General features: G+C 43.1%; 1 protein-coding gene across 3 annotated transcripts in view; it reads left to right on the plus strand.

Moving 5' to 3' along the window:
- Nucleotides 1–20,385, plus strand: part of LARGE1 (LARGE xylosyl- and glucuronyltransferase 1) — a 347,716-nt gene that overhangs the window by 287,892 nt on the left and 39,439 nt on the right. For all 3 annotated transcript variants that reach the window (XM_085048913.1, XM_085048911.1, XM_085048912.1), the window contains 2 exons: nucleotides 1,957–2,069; nucleotides 3,449–3,574. In XM_085048913.1, the coding sequence (XP_084905039.1) occupies nucleotides 1,957–2,069; nucleotides 3,449–3,574 (239 nt within the window). The remainder of the gene's footprint in view (nucleotides 1–1,956; nucleotides 2,070–3,448; nucleotides 3,575–20,385) is intronic.

Below are 20,385 nucleotides of genomic sequence, written 5' to 3' on the forward strand. Positions count from 1 at the left end.
GAGTAAATATTTCAGCTTGCTATAAATATTCTCTAGTAGTTATTATTATGGCAGCAGTAAATTAGAAGCCTAAATAGAAACTGTACAAAGGTGTTAAACTCAGGCCTGTGGGTGAATTAAAGTGGAAATCGCGTCAAAATTAGTTTTGAGGATAAAGCATTAAAACCTTGTGAATATTTTCAATAGCCATGGTTGCATTATAATTTAGTACATCCTTTCTCACATATATTCTGGTTTTTCCACTCCATCTGCCTGTTCTACTCTCAGCTGCTACCATGATATCCCCTCAGGACAGCATAATCTTGTTAGCTGCAATGCCATAATCTGCTGCTAGCATAAGAGTGGAAGTAAAAAAAAATAAAAATCAGGGAATACTGCACATATTAAAACATTTCCCCTTTTCCTCCTCAGATTGGAGGATTAGAGAAATTAAGAAAAATTCTTTTATTGTCTCTAAATTATAAAAACTATTGTATTGCAGTTAACTGAATCCTACCATTATTCTTTATTTTGCTTAATAAAGAACCTTCTCAGTTGCATTTCACCGCAAAGCTGACAGTTCTTGCCAGCTGGAAAAAACCCTTTGCCAGAGAGGAGATCTCCCACCCAGTTTATTGCTGCAGCACAGGGAACCTGCTTCACACTGATGTAGCATTTCAGACAATGCATAATGGCTCTCTTAGAAGCTAATGCACACACACTGCATGCTCCAAATAGGCTTCCCTTATGCTGGAGAGAAGACAAACACGCTGGAATAAATCAACTGTAGCTTGTTGTGACAATGCATCCCTTTCCAATCCAACAGCTGGAAGCAGAAGGGTTGACTGAAGATGAAAGGGGATCCCTCCAGTACAGGTTCCAGCATCTTGGGGAACCACATGGACTGAAATGGAAAACACAAGTAAAATAGGCCACAAAATTCACTGCTAGGAGAGGTTTTCTTTTTATTCATAGCAGTGCCAGGTTTTACTAGAAAGAAACTTGCCATGTCATAGAAACTAAAGATAGGAAGGAACTGGAACCACCTTTGTCCTCTCCCAACCAGTGCAGCATTGTTCCAGGTATATTTTCTAATTCTTGTGCAGTCTGATTTGGAAAGACTCATGAAATAAAGCTTTTTATCTGCCATTGTTAGTTTATTTCACCGCAACTGTTTTAGGAGAATTTTTGTTAAGCATTCAGACTTCATTTCCTTTCTTTTTCTCATTATTTTTATTTTTATCAACTTGGACTCCCTGAGGCAGCTTTTCCCAGTGTCTGCTTTTTGTCATTTTGTATTCTTCTGTGTAGCTGCTGTGGTTCTCTACAGTTGCCGTGGTATTTTTTTGTGAGGCTTCTTGTTAAATGTCATTTGCAGATGTCATTACTGTTCTGTTTACTTCCCCCTTCCACTCATGAAGATGTGAAACAACACAGAACCCATCATTGTTCTTGCTAGGTAGTTTCTGTCAGCCTGCAAGGCTGCTGTTTATCGGTACTCCTTCTTTGTGGTCCTTCAGTCCTCATTCATTCCCCATGACAGCACTCTTATCTAAGTTTTTCCAAATTAATTTTTCAAGCACATTTTTCTAAGACACTGTAGGAAAGGTTTTGCTGATGTTTCAATCCAGCTTCATTGCTTCTGCTGTTTTCCCTTCTTTGTACATTAGGGATTTTGGCCAGACAAAAAGCAACTATGGAATAACAATGCATGTTGAAGTACCTTTTTTCCCCACTTAAAACTTCCAGTCTGAGGATCCTGCACTGTGAACACTTGGTGCCTTAACAGCAAGCCCTCCCAAAGTCTAGGTTGTAACTAGTACTGATAATCTGTTCCTCAGAAAAGTTTCAAGGATTGCAATCAGATAATTCTTCATGTCCAGTGTGAAGTGCTGAATCGGCACATGGACAGGGTGGGCCTTGACTGGCACGTGACCTCATGGGTTCTCTTGTTGCCTGCCCTGTGTTTCCCTGCAGGAGTTATCCTGCTGCTTCTGGATAAGCTGCGGAAGATGAAGTGGGAGCAGATGTGGAGACTGACGGCAGAGCGAGAGCTGATGAGCATGCTGTCCACCTCACTGGCTGACCAGGTGAGGAGCACATTGCAGTCTAGGGGACAACCACTGACCCATGGATTGAGGAAGGAAAGAAAGGGAAAGGGGAGGAGATGTGGGAAAAGGTGGGGGAAAGCTGTTGTGCCTGTAGTCACCATTTGTTGAATCATTCTGGGGAAAATGTGGAAGAGAAGAATGGAGATTTACTCATGAGGTTCCTCTTACTACACTGACATTTTTACCTCCTCTGCTTAGATGATTCATAAGAGAGACAAATGGGGTTTTGAAGCTTTAATTTGCTGTCCTCCCTTCTTTAACGGAGAATTCTCCAGAGACGAGAAGTCCAAATACTGTGTCTTTTCCCACTGCTATTGTCTAATCAGACTTCAGTTTTAAGAGTCTCCTGACATTTCTTTATTGTTTCTGGCAGATGAGTCCCAGATGTCTCTTAATGTACTCCTTGCCACAACAGCCCTGTAAAGACAAAAGTGCTGCTGTCTCCCTGCCACAGATAGGAAACTGAGGCCAAGAGAAGAAATAGTGTGCCTAATCACAGAAATGCAGTTTTTCAATTTGTGCTTCTTGCCAACTCTCAGTTTAAGCCCAGAAACCCTGTTAATGTAATGCTAGACCCGAACCAATAATTCTTGCTCAACAGCTTGAGCGTGTTAACTCAATATTTAGATATTTTTTCTCCTTCTGAGCGACACCTGGCTCATGTTTAGTCACCACAAAGGAAGCATTACAGTGCACATGGAGATGGACACTTTGTACAGCATCTTTGCAGGGTGATCCAAAAGCTCTTGAAGTTCATTAAAATTATTCTTGTACCTTCACTGTATTTTCAATCAGGTTCTGAGCCAGTGATACCTTCATGGGGCAGAATTTTCCAGAGCAGAGAAAGGCTGCTTGTGTCTTACCCTGTTACCTTACCCTCAGATTGTCCTTATAACTTCCTTCTCCAACTGAATGGCTGCTTCAAGGCAGAATATTTTCTGTTCCTCATGGTTGTAGGCTGCTCTGCAGATCTGCCTTACATGCCTTTTCCATAAAGTACTTGGTGTACTTGTTGCAACAATAAAGTGCCAGTTAAAATCACACCTAGTAATTTGCCTTGAAGCAGTGTAGCTGGCAGGATCACTTTCCCCCCCTTTTTTGAAAAGTGGTGCAGTACTTAGTACCAGCAGGCACTGTGTTGTTCACTGCCTGTTCCTCTCCCTGATGGCTGGAAGAGGAGGCACACCTCATGCCAGCAGTACAAGATAAATGTTTGAAAGCTTTGCTGGAGTCCCTTAGCTCTGTGTGTCAGGAGAGCTTATTCCTCTTGTCCAGATCTGTATATCACCCCTTAGATTAATAGCACCCTCCATGGAAACAGAATTATGGAGAATGTTTCTCTGTTTTTTTTCTGCTAGGATATCTTCAATGCAGTCATCAAGCAAAATCCCTTCCTTGTCTACCAGCTCCCATGTTTCTGGAATGTGCAGCTCTCTGATCACACCCGTTCTGAGCAGTGCTACAGAGATGTGTCTGACCTGAAGGTGAGTTGCACAGCAGGTTGGGTGGGTGGTGTCCTTTGGCACAGAGAAAGCAGGACTCCCCTGTCAGAGAAAGGTGAACTGCCTTAAACAGGGGGGAACTAACACACACAGTTTGTCAGGACACCCAGACAGGGGAAAGAAATGTGGCTTTGGCTTTGTGCATTTTGCCTGCTACTAGGAAAGTCAAATAGGGATGCTGCTTTGGGGTTTGTCAAGGTGTTAAAGAAGTGCTTTGCCTTTTGACATTCTGTACCTGCCAGCTGTGCCAGTGCACCTTACTTCTGAATTCTTATTGCTGTCCCTGCTGTCTTAGCTCTCCCTAGATAAAGAATACAAAACCTTTCCTTTTTGTACTGGACAAGTTTGAAACTCTTTACTGAGCATCATTTAATAGAGTGAAATTCACAGAGAAGGTTGGGTGGACCCTAGTTAGAAATGCATTAGCAGAAATAAAAGATCTTGTTCGCTTCATATTTAGCCTTTGCATACACTTAACCCAGTCATGTTGCCACTCATTTTTCCAGGATTTGTCCTGAAAAAAAAAAAAAGGGCTGAGTAAAAACCTATTAGTTTAATGAAATAAACCTATAGTGTCAGTTTAATAGCACATTTTTCACTGTTAACAAGTAGAATATAAAAGCAGGATGGATTTTAACAGATACGGGTAAATGAACATCAATTGTGCTGTGGCCATTTTGAAAGACTGGACTCAAAGAGTCAAATGTAGCCTGCAGGGAGTTCAGAATTGAAGCTTGATTGAGCTTTGTCCGGGTGCAGAATAAGACTGTGCAGCAGCAGATTCCATCAGAGCAGACTAGTGGCATCAGAACATAGTAAACATTAGGTAGTTTTTGGTGGTTGATTTTAAAATTCTGTTAAGGTTTGTATACTTGGATTTATGTTTTGAGAATGTAAATGAGGTCCTAAAAAAACAAGGAAGACAGACACAAAACTGTGAAGGAGGTTTCAAGGGATCTCTGGAGACCATCCAAACCCCCAAAAATGCAGGACCAACATAGACCCAGTTGCTCAGTTCCTTGTGCAGGTGACTGTCAAATCTCCAAACACAGAGATTCCACATGCTCACTGGCCCCATATTCCAGAGTTTGGCCACCCTCTTTGTACAACATATATCCTAAATCTAACTAAGTTTTCCCATGTAGCAATTTGTAGAGTAACAGCAGGAGTGTTCAATAGGAACGCCAGACACTGGATGAATATAGAAAATCAATCACTCTCAACAGTGATTACAAGAGCTGTGCTTCTGAGAGACAGAAGTTCTTCTACATGGGTTAACTGACCTGTCAAAACTGGCCAGCATTGCTTGAATTTCATGTATAAATTATTCACAACTGACTATTCAGGTGTTATCCATAGAAGACAGCTTTTAAAGTTAAATCACTATTCTGTCAGTACACTAATCACTAAATGGTTTATGATATCTGTTTGTAGGGCAGGATCAACACAAGCACTTAAAAGCATCATGGTTTTATGCCTTGTAACAAAGTGCTAGTAGAGATTTTAGCACTGTGTTCGTGTTGAGAATCATGTATATGACAGCAACTGCAGGGCCTGAAACTAAAGGAATGATGTATAGCAGGGAAAATGCTTCCTAAAATATGAACTTCAGAAAAATATACTTTCCACCTGTGACATACCACAGTATTTTTCTGTGAATTAGAGGCTGAGATTAATTTATATAATCATCTGAGACAGTCAGATTGGACTCAGCACAAGGTAAAGACACAGCCATTTACACGAGGAAAAGATATTGAAGCTGATAACAAGGATTCAGGGTTTGGTTCCATTGCCTAAACATGGTTTGAGTCACCATAGGGGCTCTCTATTATCCATATAGGACTGGCAGATAAAACACTGAGCTACAGGAGAAGATACCCTCTTGGCAAGGCAGCTGATGGGCAGGCAGGATAACTCTAATGTGCTTTCAGTGTTGCTGTACATCTGTATTTAGACAGCCCAAGTGTCATCCTAATGAGGCTGGTGAAGCTCACCTCAGAGCAGACATCAGATCTCCAGACTCCAGTGACTGTATTAACTAATCTGTGGCGGCTACTTCTGAAGTCATGACCAGAAGTGCTTTAAATGTCACAGGAAAGTTCATTCAGTGGGGAGAAGGGCTGTTTTGAGCAACACAGGAGATGAATTTGGGCTTCTGGAAGTCGGCTCAGGCGAGGGGACGAGATGAGGTCTCTTCAGCTTTATTGGGGGTTACATAGGGGATAGGAGAGTTTGGAGAGACATCTGAAGAGCCCAGAACAAAGGCTCTACAACAGGTTATAAGGGTACATAACTGGGTGGGTTTACAAGTTTTCAGAACAAATAGAAAAGTGAATACAAGTAATTTACAGTCTAAATTTACCAATGTCTAACACTGAGATATGCAGGCGTCGAGTGGTTGGGGAGAGATAACGGCTCATACTATCTGTAATACTTTTATGGGAGGTTGTTGGGATAATCCATTTCTTCTTCACTTTCTTCTGGCACTTCTCCCATTTCATCCCAATCCTCCACATTCTCAAGGGCACTGAGTTCTATCTCAGCTGCTTGGGCCGCAACATCTCCCCGTTTGTTTTCAAATAAAAAGGATAAAACTGCTTTTACAATGATAGATTTGCATATACACAAACAGCAAAGAACAAACGTGACAATGAGAACAACTGACACTAAGGTTTTCACGAGAGAGGCAAGCCATCTGGACAGGCCCCATCTTTGGAACAGTTTCCCCCACCAAGTCTCTGTTTCTTGTTTCAGATTTTTGATTTGTGATTGGATGGTGTGAATCTTTCCAGAAATGTTTTCCCCATGTAGGGAAAAGTTAAAACAGCACATTCCTGCAAATTCTTCACAGCCGTGGCCATGGAGGAGCAGAAGATAATCTATCGCAGCTCTGTTTTGGAGGGTGGCATGTTTTAAAGTTTCTTCATCTGCAAGGAGTTCGCTTAGGGCTTCAGAGGTTGCTTTTGCATTTTTCCCTATCCAACATTCTATACGATCAATTTCTCCAAGGTTGTGGTAAATGGCTGTCTACGGTAGAAAAATAGTTGCAGCTAATTTTTTGCTTCTGGGCCAGGTTGTGATTTCACTATTACATTTTTCCAAGTCCAATTGTGCTACTCCTTGATCTCTTTTTTGACGTTCGAATTGGGCAGATTTCCCAGTCAAAGATGTTGGTTTTTGACTGGGAAGGACTGAATTTTTGGAGGAAGAAAGCCAATCTATTAACTGTCGTTTGTCTGGTGTAAATGTCGCTAATCTACCGAGTGTACATGGGTCTCCTCGTGGATGAGTAGGGATTCCTGCCCAGGCATGGTTGCCGCAAATCAAAAAGAGGCCTTTTGGCAATTGTTTGTGTTGTTCGGGTCCCACTGATCCATGAATTGCTGTGGTCACACACCAATCTCTCGGGGAATATTTTTTGTCTACAGGGATGAGTGAATATTTTATTTTTTCTGGAGCAATGAATGAGACACATTGATCTGCACGGGCTGACCCATGCAGTTCAAGTTCTTGTGGTTTTGCTTTCAGAGGTGGCAACTCTGTGACAAAATTGTCCCAGGCAGCTGCCGAACCCCAGTGGTTATTTACTAATTTGTCTATAAAAGGAAATTCTCTCAGTTTCAGTGGGATTCCCAACAAACAGGACTGGATAGGATCTTCTGCTCTGTCCATGCCTAGACACAAACCTTTTTGTCCCAGAGACTCGGCGAGAGATCGCCAAACGTTAGCTTTTGGTTGGGGTACTATGAATGTTTCAGTTGCAACCATAGAATCCAGGATGATGATGATCTGCAGGAGCTCCTTCATCGTGAAACCTACAAAACAAACATGATTAAACAAAAATAACATTTATAAACTTAAAAGGGTCTTCCCAATACTGAAGAATTTTTGGTTTTGGGAAGTCAAAATTCGCTAAGGAATATATGTATGATTCAAGAGGTATTTTAACTAAAGGGGGATCTTTGAGTCTGATTTGTTTCTGTTGTTTCCAGTTGAGGATTGAAAGTCGTTCCCAACTGGGTTTGAATTTTTGTTTCGGTTTCGCGAAATTCACTCGAGGGGGATGGTGTTTGAAATCTTCAGCTGTGTATGGCTTGACACATTTTGCTGGAACCCACCTGGGCCCGGTAGGCGTGGATACGCACGCGTAACCACGTCCCCAGGTTACCAGGGGAAATGGTCCTTCAATGTTTAAAGTTTCCAAATTCCGAACCAACACAGGTGGTTGTATTTTCAATTTTCCTCTCTTGTCGTTCATGAAGTGCCTAAATATAGGCGGCATGGGCTCCTCGGCCGAGGCATTTAAAAAGTTGATGACATAGAGCGCCTTGGCTAACCGGAGGTGAGGTGTGACTTCTGTTGTGGTCCCCAGCTGTCTGTAAAGTGTTGTTTTGAGGGTCTGATGGGCCCTCTCGACAATTGCTTGGCCTGTCGGCGAGTGAGGGATGCCGGTGACATGGCTGATCCCCCATTCTTCGAGGAATTGATTGAATCGTTTGGATGAGTATGCAGGGCCATTGTCAGTTTTGATTTGCCCCGGGATGCCCAGTGTGGCGAATGCTTGGGTGAGATGCCTGATACAGTCTGTTGTTTTCTCCCCAGAGTGGGCTGATGCAAACATTGCTCCTGAAAATGTGTCCATTGACACATGGACGTATTTCAATCGTCCAAATTCGGAAACATGTGTGATGTCGGTTTGCCACACTTGACAACTCTCAGTTCCTCGAGGGTTAACACCCATAGGGTAAGTGGGCAGATCGTCGGTGGAACAGTTAGGGCATGCCCTAGTTATTGCTCTTGCTTGTTCTCGAGAGATTCCGAATAGCCTGGCCAAGGCGTGAGCATTTTGATGGAAAAATTGATGGCTCAACTTTGCCTGGCTAAAGTGGTCTGGCGTATTCGGTTTCAGGGCAGAAGCTGCCAATTGATCAGCCCTACTGTTTCCATCGGCGATGGGTCCTGGCAGGTCGGAGTGTGACCTTACATGCATCACAAAATAGGGATGCTCCCGGTGGGACAAGGCTGTCACAAGCCTCAGGAGTAAAGAAAAGATTTTCGGATTGTCAATTTGTTTTAGGACCGAATTTTCTGCTCTCAATGTCACTCCTGCCACATAGGCAGAGTCTGTGACAACATTGACAGGTTCTTTAAATTTTTCAAACAATCTCACCACTGCAGCAAGCTCAGCAACTTGTGGGGACCCCTCGATTACTTGCACATCGGACTCCCACTGTCCTGTGGCGGGGTTTCTCCAAGTCATAACAGACTTTTTGGAAGTGCCTGAGCCATCTGTAAATACAGTCAAGGCGTTGGGAATTGGTTTTTGTGACAGTTTTGGTTTTTCAAACCAATTAAATGCTGTACTTAGAAGTTTGTGTTTTTGATGGCTTGATGTTATTTGGCCAGAGAATCCTTCGAGAGCCATTTGTAGAGGTTCATTGAATTGCATTTCAAAATCCAATTGTTCAGCTTTGTAAGGCACACGTATGAAAACAAAGTCCTGACCTGCCAAGGCACGGAGCCTTAACCTACCCTTTTTGATCACTTTGGATACAAATTCATCTCGGGTAGTTAACGTCTTCGCCAACTGGTGGGGGAGGAAGATCCACTCGATGATAAGCAGTGGATCAGGTCGGTCTACACTCCACTGGTAAATTAACCCGTGGATGTACCGGCCTTCCCCCAGGACCACAAGCTCAAAAGGTAGGTTTGGGTCATATCGGTGGGCTTGCCTTTCCGATATGGCCTTTTCCACCTTTCTCAGTGCATCCACAGCTTCTGGTGTTAATTCTCTTGGGGAGTCTAGCTCCCCCCCTCCGATTAAACAGTTGAAAAGGGGAGCCATTTCCTCGGTTGTGATACCCAGGAGAGGCCTTACCCAATTCACGGAGCCACACAGTTGATGTAAATCACGCAATGTGCGTGGAAGGTTTCCAATTTTCAAACATTGAGGACGGATAGTACGATCATGAATGGTACAACCCAGGTATTTCACTGGTGTTGTTTTTTGGATTTTGTCTGGTCTTATATCAAAACCTGCTTTTGTGAAAACATGTGAAACGATTGTGAGCACTTTTTTAACTTCTGGGCTTGTTGGAGCACACACTAGAATGTCATCCATGTAATGTAGAATGCGGACTTCAGGAAACTGTCGTCTCACAGGGGTGAGAACTCGTGCAATATATTGCTGACAAATTGCAGGTGAGTTTTTCATCCCCTGAGGGAGAACAGTCCACTGAAATCTTTGGAGTGGTTCTGAGTTGTTCAGAGAAGGCACTGAAAATGCAAATTTGGCTTGATCTGCAGGGTGGAGTGGAATGCTAAAGAAAGCATCTTTCAGATCAAGGACAGCCAATTTCTAGTCTGAGGGTAAAAGGGCCGGAGATGGTAATCCGGGTTGGAGAGATCTCATGTCCTCCATGGCCTTGTTAATTTCTCGAAGGTCATGGAGAAGTCTCCATTCGTCCTTACCAGGTTTTCTGATAACAAAGATTGGAGAGTTCCACGGGCTTGTTGAAGGAACAATTCGTCCTTTTGCAAGTTGCTCTGCCACTAGGGTTTTGAGGGCTTTTAATTTTTCAAGGGGCAGGGGCCATGGATCAATCCACACAGGTTCTTCTTTCAGCCAATTAAGACGTGGGATAGCGCCCTCCACCACAGCCCCGGTGGAAAAAACCTGCTCTTTAGGAGATGGAATGATAATTTTTGCTCCCCATTGGCAGAGCAAATCTCTCCCCCACAGACTGTATGAGAGGTCCGCCACAAAGGGACGGACAGTGCCTTTTGCTCCTTCTACATTTACACAAACAACTGTTTGGGCACTTCGACGTGCCTGTGCATTCCCTCCCACTCCCATAATGGGTGTGGTGGAATCAGTGAGAGGCTATTGGGAAGGCCAATCTCGGCGTGCAATGATGGTGATGTCTGCTCCAGAGTCCACCAGTCCAGTAAGAGTAATTGTCTTTTTATTTAGTGTTAAGGATGCTGTTAGCAAAGGACGAGATTTTGCCAGGTTTTCAGACCAGAATACAGATGTTGCATGTCCTTGGTCAGGGTCTGTTGGCAGCAAATGCTGGAACGTGTCATCATCGGTGTCTGAATCTGATGTCCAGTTCAGTTCTCTGGTCTCACTATTTTTTTCTGCACGCGGTGAGTGTTCGCGTTCATAATTTAGTTTTTTGCTGACTCATTTGCGGTTGGATTAAAACGAATGGAGGGTTTCCTGGCGATTTGAGGTGTAGATTGTTGTGACGCAGGGCGCGAGGTGTTTGGGGTTCCAGGGTGGGATTCCGTAGGTGTTCTCGGAGGAAAAGGAGAAGAACGTGAGAGGGAAATATTGGGACAGTTTCTTGCCAAATGGCCAGGTTGGCCACATTTGTGGCAAGTATAATGTGGTTGTGGATTGGAATGGGATTGGGGTCGGGAAGTATAGGCTTTAGGGAATTGTGGTACTCGGACAGGGGGTTCAAGAGATGGACGGGAACAGGCTTCGATCAGTAATGATAAGGTAATTTCTGTGCTTGGGGGTAAAGAAGAGATGATTTGTCTGCATCTGGGATTTGCATTCACAGAGGCTGTTTGAATTATGACTTCTTCTTGCTGTTCAGGATTTTTAAATTGTTTTTCAATGGCTGCTGTGAGTCTGTCAATGAAATCAGTAAATAATTCAGTTTGGCTTTGTTTAATATACATGAAAGGTACTAAGGTTTCTGGTTTTGAAGGAACAGCCTTTAAGGCATGAAGTGCTGCTGTTATTAAATCTAATTGAATTGATTTTGTAATGATTTTCACTTGTTCAATCGGATTATTAAATCCTTCTTCTGATCCAATGAGAATTGACATTGTCAGGTGCTGCAAATTGGGGTTTGTTTTATAATTTGTTAAAAGAGATTGGACCCTCCGTTTAAAATGTGATTCCCAGAGTGTCATTTGTGCTGGTGTTAATAGCACTGATATAATGCTTCGAATGTCCACTGGACAACGGGTTTCTGATTGGAGTATTGAATCTAAATATGAGTTAAAATAGGTTGAATTTTGGCCAAAATTTTTTGCAGCTTTTAAAACTTTTTCTCTCACTGAATGTGGAATTGGGAACCAAGTGACAGCTTGTGTGTTGCCTCTGTGGATGCTCATCGGGGGTGGTGAGGGACTGGGGGAACTGTGGTTAGAATTAGGAGAGAGTTGTGATTGAGAGGGGTGTTGGGGTGAAGGAGGTGGCTGCTTTTTCCGCCTCCGGGCGGGCGCAGCCATGAGGGTCTGATCCCCGGATGTTGACATGCTGGAGTTCCTGTCAAGATGGCGGCGCCCATGTAGAATTTCTCCGGAGGTGTTTTGTCGGGGTTCGGACCGCCCCTCTGGCGTCATGGAGGAGGCGGTGGACAGGGCTGGGAGAGGGAGTGAAGGGGGTGGATCTAGGGAGAGGGAGGAGGGAGTGAGATCATGGTAGGAGTGGGTTCTGTTCCCGCGGCGAAAGCCGCGGGAGGCTTTTGCGGGTAAACACGGAGGAGTAGATAGGAGGAAGTCATGACGCGATTGGGCGGAAGGAGAGGAGGAAGGGGAATGCTGGGAAGAAGATGCTCGCGACGAATGCTGGGAAGGGGAACGTCGGGCACGCCCACGGACACCGGCATGATCGTGGCCATGATTGCTTTGTGTGGATTCAGCGCGGTTTGGGGTGGAATTTTCAGCGTTTTTTGGCGCGGACTTGGTTTTATTTTTCCGAGATCGGGGAAAACGCGGACTAGGGGTAAGAGGGGTTGAGGGAGGAGTTGAAACAGAGCTGCAGTCTCTGTCTGGGGTTCGGAGAGAGGGAGAAACCCGCAGGTCCCAGCGCAGGCAGCTCCTGGGCGCATTTTTACGTTTTACCTGGGGATTTCTCGCTCCTTTTAGGATAGAGGGGTAAGGAGAAGGGTGTTGGGATAAAAAAGGGGAATTGGGGAAAGAAAGCTTTTCAGCAGCAGTTACTAAACTGTGAATTTTGGAGACCAGGGGGTACAATCGGAGGGCTAATTTTTCATGTAAACGGCATTGAAAAGAGATTTTCTCAGACAGTTCGTCCCAGAAATCCCCTGAAAGGATGTCTTGTGGGTGTTCGGGGGGACAATATTTTAAAATAAAACGTATTAAAGATGTTAAATGGCTTTTCTTAAAGAAAACTTCGTTCTGAATTAAAAGTGTGGTTAATTTGGACTCAATCTCGCCTCTCAGATTCGCGACTTTAGAAAAAGAGCAGCCCATGCTGTCCAAGCGGGGGGGGTGGTCTTTTTCTAAGCCGAAAAACAAAAAACAAAAACAAAACAGTTCTTCTGACCCTCCCCCCACAGCGAGACTCGTTCTCTGCCCTGCAGGGGCACTGGGTGGAGATTCCCTCTCCCCACTCCCACAATGTCACGGGGGACTTACACCACTCGTGGGTCCTGTTCCGTGAGGAGGTCAGGGGCAAATTAAAGTCGGTTGTTGCGAGGTCGCGTTCCAGGCGTCCACGCTCGCTTCAATTGGGCGTAGGCTCCCACAAAAGCTGGAAAGTTTTGGTGTTGCTCTCAGGTGGAAATTTCACGCGTGGCTGGAATGTGGCTGCGGGTGTTTTGGCTTCCCCTCCTCCGCTCGGCGGCGGGCGCGGCCGCGGCTTTTCGGAGGGGTTTAAAATCCGGTTTTTTGCTGTTTCTCACGGTTTCTTCTTTTCACGCGGTTTCAGCGTCTTCTCCTACGATGTTCCTCACACGATGATCTGTGGTTTTCCTCACACGATGGAATGTGTGGCTTTCCTCACACGGCGGCACCATCTGTGGCGGCTACTTCTGAAGTCATGACCAGAAGTGCTTTAAATGTCACAGGAAAGTTCATTCAGTGGGGAGAAGGGCTGTTTTGAGCAACACAGGAGATGAATTTGGGCTTCTGGAAGTCGGCTCAGGCGAGGGGACGAGATGAGGTCTCTTCAGCTTTATTGGGGGTTACATAGGGGATAGGAGAGTTTGGAGAGACATCTGAAGAGCCCAGAACAAAGGCTCTGCAACAGGTTATAAGGGTACATAACTGGGTGGGTTTACAAGTTTTCAGAACAAATAGAAAAGTGAATACAAGTAATTTACAGTCTAAATTTACTAATGTCTAAACATGAGATATGCAGGCGTCGAGTGGTTGGGGAGAGATAACGGCTCATACTATCTGTAATACTTTTCTGGGAGGTTGTTGGGATAATCCATTTCTTCTTCACTTTCTTCTGGCACTTCTCCCATTTCATCCCAATCCTCCACATTCTCAAGGGCACTGAGTTCTATCTCAGCTGCTTGGGCCGCAACACTAATCTGCTTCATATGTAACACCTGCAAGTAAACGTTTGATAGACGTATTTTAAAAATAAATTAAATCCTTTCTTCCTTAACAAATTTATCTTTACAACTATAATTCAGGCTTGGTTGTTTATTACTCTATATTGTGTCCTACAGTCAGTTCCATTACAGCATAGGCAGTGAAGTCTAAGGTGTGTAATATTCTCCTCTATTTTCTGGTCTGAGGTGTTTTAACTCAACAAGGAGTGCAGACACATAAGCAATTTCTTCAGCTAAACTGGACTTATTCAGCCTACTAAAATTATCTCCTATGTACTAAATCAGGGTTGAAATTCTTTGCCTTGAAAGAGAGGCCAGAGCCTTATTTAGTGCACATAAAGCCCATGGTTTCAATAAACCTCTTCCCATACTGAGCAGTTAAAGAACTGACCCTCAGGCAGCACTGTTTAAAATTCTTCATGCAATTAAAAAAAATAAAAGGCATAAACCAATTAAAGTTGTGAATTTGCATTATGGAAATCACCAAAATTCTAGTTCTGTAAAGAAGCCGTCTGGTTTGCTATATGAGTCTCACAAAAAATTAACAGATGTCATTACCCCAAGTTAAAAATTGCACTCTTAAAATCACCAGAGTTAGTCAGTTCCATGGCACCTAATACAAATGATACAACACAACAGATTTGGCACATTCTGTATTTCATGGTAGGACTGGAATGAGAAACTAGGTAAAACAAACCTCCAGGGTAAGAGGGAAAGGAAGACAGATTTTGAAGTTTTTGCTGGGGGATAATGAAGGATAGCATAGGAAAGAAGGAAGTACATGGAGAGATTGAAATTCAATGGTAAAGCTGACCCAGTCAAGTATTCCTCAGCCAAATCAGAGTGCATTCCTCCTGTCACACCAAAAAGGTGCTGATTTAATTCCATCTGGCCTCAAAGTCCATGGGAGTTGAGGATTTGTCATCTCTTATACACAGCATAGTGTCAAGTAAACTTGGACCCCCAGGGCTGGCGGCTGGGCAGGGATCTGTGTGTGTGTGGAGAGACTTCTTTGCTGCTTTGTTCACATTTATGCAAGGCTTAGGGAGCAGTTGAATATTTCATCTTGCCTTAAGAGGATTCTGGTCATCTTTTTTTCTTTTTAGTGCTCATTAAGTTGCATTTCTATCCTTTTTTTTTTTTTGGTGGGGCACTTGTCTAGAACTGAGGTTCATTTCTGCATTGCTTTTTCTGGGTTAGGCTCTGCTTTTGCTTACTTTTTGGTTAGTAGTTTGTTCCTGTCTGTAAGGAAATCTCAGTTACTATGATTTGGCACAACCCTAATGGCAGGAAAAGTACAGTGAAAGAAGGTAATGAATTTCGATACCTCTGACAATGAATCATGACCTCATTGAATGAGTCAGTCATGAAGTCTGGTTGTCATGGATACAGATGCTATTTACACACAGAGAATCTGGTAATTCACAATCACAAAAATCAGCTGCTGGACTCTTCAATGGGAATGTATCAAATTACTAGAATTTGCACACACTCCAACATAGAAAAGTGCTTTACAACCTAATGATGGCTTTTCAAACTGGTTTTGAATACAGCTGATGCTAAATCAGCAGATAAATAATGAACCTCATAAATTCCTCGTTGGGAAGTTGTGTTCTGTGATTCACTGTATCCTCCCTGGGAATGTCCTCCACACTGGGATGACTTTGTGATACTGCTTGCAAAAGCTGAAACATGTTCTTCTCCATAACTGTAATACATCATTTCAGATCTGCCTCAGACAAGACCTATTGCACCTCTTTGTGTTCCAGTCCCTGAGCCACCCCATGCTCTGCAAGCACTTCAGCTCTATCTGCAGCAGTTCTGGCATTCTGCAGCCTCACAGCTTTTAATGCCAACGAAGGAAGAGCTACAATGAGAGCAGTGAGGGATTGAGAGGGTTCAACAATACCTCTCCTTTGAGTGAGCATTGGAGTTGGTGTGGTGCTTCCACCCTGCCAAACAGGGAGCACCATGGGTTTATAGAGGTGGTTTTGCAGGCAGGAGGCCTCATTAGACAGTGTTACAGGAGTTGAAGGAAAATAAGGTGAATAATCCTTCTGAGGACAAATAAAACCTCTGGAAAGTACAAGGCAGGGACAGTCTGTCAGCTTAGTGCTGTGGCAGTAAGCTGGGGAGTCAAGTAATCCCTGGGACCATGGGCAGCAAACCAGGAAGGGCAGGGATTTGACTCCCACATCCAAGAGTCACCACCTGAACCTCAGAGTTGCTGGCTACTCCAACCTGAGTATCTTCCACTTATGTAGTTTAGAAATATCATGTTGAAAATCTCCCTGATGACATTTTTATGAAGTATACGAACCTTTTTGAAGAAATTGGTTCTTTTATTAAACCATTAATTTCTGATAAAACACCATTCAAAACTAAAGTTTCCAGACATCTGTAATCATGGCATAAGTTACACATGTGGTGCATATTTGCAGTGTGATTTGGGGCATATTTAAACTTGTAAAAAAAGCCTACTGGGATGGCATTAAAGTGACATATATAGGTGGCTTTACTGTGCAGATTTGCCAAATGTTTAACTCCTACTGATTTCAGTGGGAAGTGTCTGGTTGCCCGAGCAAGGAGTCTAGTTTTCTTACCAGGGAAGCTTCCTGTTTACAAAATACCACTTGTTTACCTAAATTGTGAAGTGCTCATGGGCTTAATTAAGGATACCTGTTCAGTGCCTTGCAAAATTAAACTTCTTTAAGTTTAAATTTAATCTTAATTTATTCCTACGTCTTACCCTTCAGCCTGGAAAGCAGGTATGTAATTATACAGGATATCCTGTACTCTCTGCTTCTGGAAGGGCTGAAAGAGAGTGAGAAATTATCAAGATGTGTCTTTGGGTAAAAAAATGGAAGAGATTGTGGTTAAGGAAATATTTGGCAAAATACTTATTTTTCAGAGACAAAATACGTCATGGAAAAATAAATGGTTAAAGGCACCTATAGAAACAATGTTGTATCCGAGCTTATTGTTTAGTGGTCTGAACATCAGGTCTGAAATATTTAATCTCCCCAGAGATTAAATGCAGATGGTAATGTGAGGAGGTTTGCTAGGATTTTTGTTTTCAGTGTATTTCCATTCAGACAACTGCTCTTAGAGCCCTCCTAGACTCCCCCAGCATAAAACATCCTCTCTCCCCTTCCATCTCCTATCCCACTGCCAGTCCATGAGGCTCCCCTGTGTCATCATTTGAGTGCCTTGGGTCACAACCTGGTGAATACATGGGACCTATCGGTGCAGTTAGCCTGTTTGAGGCCACAAGCAAATGGAAGTGTTCCAGGAGGCTGGCTGTGTGTAATCAGGGAGTGGGAATGGTTGCTGATTAACTAGGATGGTATTAACAGAAATGTGGATAGTGCCAAATTGCTTAATGACGACTAACCAAGTGTTAAATAGATGTGGAATTTGAAGTTCTGATCTTTCGGTACTTAAATTGCTAAATGAAGATTAAGGAAGTGTGTTTTGTCTTAGTTCTCAGGAGGCTGTGATCAAGAGTGGAAAGGATCTGTAGGTCATCTTGAAGGCTATCAGTGCTCCTGAGGTGTCTACCTGCATAATAGCACTGGAATTTTATATTTCTAGCTGCAGATTCCTCTGTTAGCCAGCAGAGCTTTAGAATAACTTGGAAACTAAAAGAAGTAATAAACACAGTATTATGGTGCTATTCAGCCTTGGAACAGGGATGTTGGAGTAATGAGTTTTTTAGTTTCTAGATTCACTTTCTCTTTTTAATGTGGACATAACAGTCTGCAAACAAAGTGAATTCTTTTTTTCCTTCTGATTTCCCTATAGTCTCTTGCCAACTGGTTTCTTTTATTCTCCAATCAATTTACTGTTATGCACAATAAAGTTTCTAATGCAGTGGCCATAGCTTTACCTGTGCAGTCTTTATCTTGTACCTCACTGATGCCCAGGACAGTCTGTCCAAGAAGGTCTTGGCCTGCACAAATTCTGCTGTAGCTGGTGGTGCAATAGACCATATTAGACAGCCAGAACTGAATGTGAGTTTGTGGGCTGACATAAAAAGGAATATGGTCTTTGGATGTAGCATTGTATATCAATGGTTTAGAGTCCTGTTGCTTTTTGTAACTTGCTGTTCTTTTTCATGCTTTCATATATCACATAGTATTTATCTAATTGTATTACATTTGAAAAGCTGCCTGCTTTTTTTTGTTAGACCTGATTTGTGGTTTTTCTATCTCAGGTCATCCAGATGGTTGCACAGTTCCTTGATGTTCTTTAGCACTTCATCTTAGCACACGTTGGCATGTGCTGTCTTTCTTGATTAAAAAATCAGCTTTTTTTTTTGGACAGTCATCAGCTCCATTCAGCTTTCTGCAGTTCACTCCAGGCTCCCCTGACATCAGTGTACATGCAGCATTGTGACATGTTTCAAATCTGATCAGATCTGCACCACCAGCTAAGCCCTCGACACTTACCGGCTTCTCCACACGCAACAGATCTTGGAGCACAGCAGAAAAGAGCCTCTGCACTGACAGCTGCACTTGTCTGGGTTTGAAATCATCTCCCACACAACTGGGGAGAGGCATCAGCAAGTGCCTGGCTGTGATGTGACACCGTGCCTGTTGAGGGGAAATTCCTGCAGTACCAAGGAGTCTGTCCAAAAAGTGTTTCTGAGGTTATCATCATTAGCCATATCTGTGTTGATGGTCCCCAGGTCATTGGGTGCCCAGAGTGCTCAGCTGCATTAGGATGCTTGTGAAAATGAGGATGCTCGTGAGTGTCCAAAAGGAAACTGACAGGAAGTGTAGGAGCAGTGTGGAGAGCACACAAGAGGTTTTTCTTGACAAGTATTTTTGTCCCATTTGCAGCCTCTTAGCTTTCCTTGATCTACTGTTAAATAAGTACAAGTTAGCAGCAGTTTCCATTCTGTGCCTGCTTGTAAAAATGCATACTGGTACCCTGTAAAACTCTTAAATAGCACTTTAGGTTCCTTCAGCCCTGTGCTTCTGCTACATGTGTCCATTTCCCTGGGGCAGGATTCAATTGTTGAGATTTTTCTCAAGCATTAATGCCTTTTGCTGAAGTTTGATACAGTGGATGAAATACATCAAGTTCTTTTCAAAGAAAAGAGATTCTGAAGATTCATTTTTCAGTGGAGAAAATCTTGTCATCTTAAGTTTATGCCCTTACCTACCCAAAGCTCCATTCATTTGTGTGGGGGTGTGTATTTTCACCACCTGATGCAGCAACAGTTACTGCACAGTTATGCTGCACTTCTGAACATCTGAGCAAATGTAAAACCAGCAAAGAATGTAGCATTACCTGGGGCAAATATCTACACTAAGTATTTTTGTCCAAGCAATTTCCCAAATTTATGCAGTGTGTAGATGCATCATAATCTTTATTTAAGGTGTTCCAATAACCGGAAAAAGCAATTTGCCAATATCTCAAATTATCTTTTTTCCCTACATTGCTTTTCTCTAGCTGCATGTATGGTTTTCTGACATCCTAGTAGGCTTAGCACTGAAATCCCAGGAATGGATAAAGCTTTCCTTATCAGGAGATATTTCATGGGTGTTGGGTGTATAGAATAGAGTGAATATAGCAGTATAAAAGTATTTATACTTTTATAGCAGTATAAATACTCAGTGGAGCAACTGTGTTGTTTGCAGAAGTTAGTGTAGGAAGAATTCAGGCTGCATCCTGCTCTTTCCTCATGCAGCCCACTCACTGGACAGCAGACACTGTGATTTCAGAGAACTCCCTGTTCCTGTGGAGCTGTGCTGCTGACACCAAGAGTGCTGCATTCATCTTCTCTGGGCTGCTGCTGTTGGATGTGCTGTGCTTCAGCTCAGTGTGTTCCCCCCCTGAGCTGTGATGTTCAGAGCAAAGCTGGCCACGGCTCAGCAGCTGGTGCTGCAGCTCTGTGCTGTGTGTGTGAGTGACACGGTGTCTTCACGCAATTAACTTAATGGATTCGGAGAACTTCCAGAACTTTGAGCTTGGAAACATTCCCAAGGGAGACTTTTTTTTTAATCTCTTTAGAAGTCACAGGAATAAAACTGAATAGAAAGTATTTGCTGATTTTTTTTCTTATGTCTAAAATGTAGCCTCTATAAAATGAAATAATTCCTGCAAGCCACTGTTGACTGTCTCTTGGTTTTTCCTTAGGGCCTCTTTCCTGTTCACACTGGCAGCAATGCAAAGTTGCATCAATGCAAATGAGGATCAGGCCCTTTATGCCAGCATTGCAGTTTAGGTCTAGGCCACTGTAAGAGTCATCTCCCATTAGCAGAGGATAAATATCTGCTAGGAATTGGAACTCAAAGGGTGAGGAGTTGTAATGCTTTGCTGTGTTGTGTTAACACAACAGAGATCAGTCTTGTTTAAATGAAGCAATGGCAAAAAGGAAGTCAAGTTATTCAAGTTCAGTCTTTTTTTGAGCTATTTAAATGGGTTCAGGAATTAATTTCAAGCTTCTTCTTCTCA

Source organism: Lichenostomus cassidix, chromosome 1Aa (assembly GCF_008360975.1).
Source record: "Lichenostomus cassidix isolate B80296 chromosome 1Aa, HeHo_3.0, whole genome shotgun sequence".
Lineage (NCBI taxonomy): Eukaryota > Metazoa > Chordata > Aves > Passeriformes > Meliphagidae > Lichenostomus > Lichenostomus cassidix.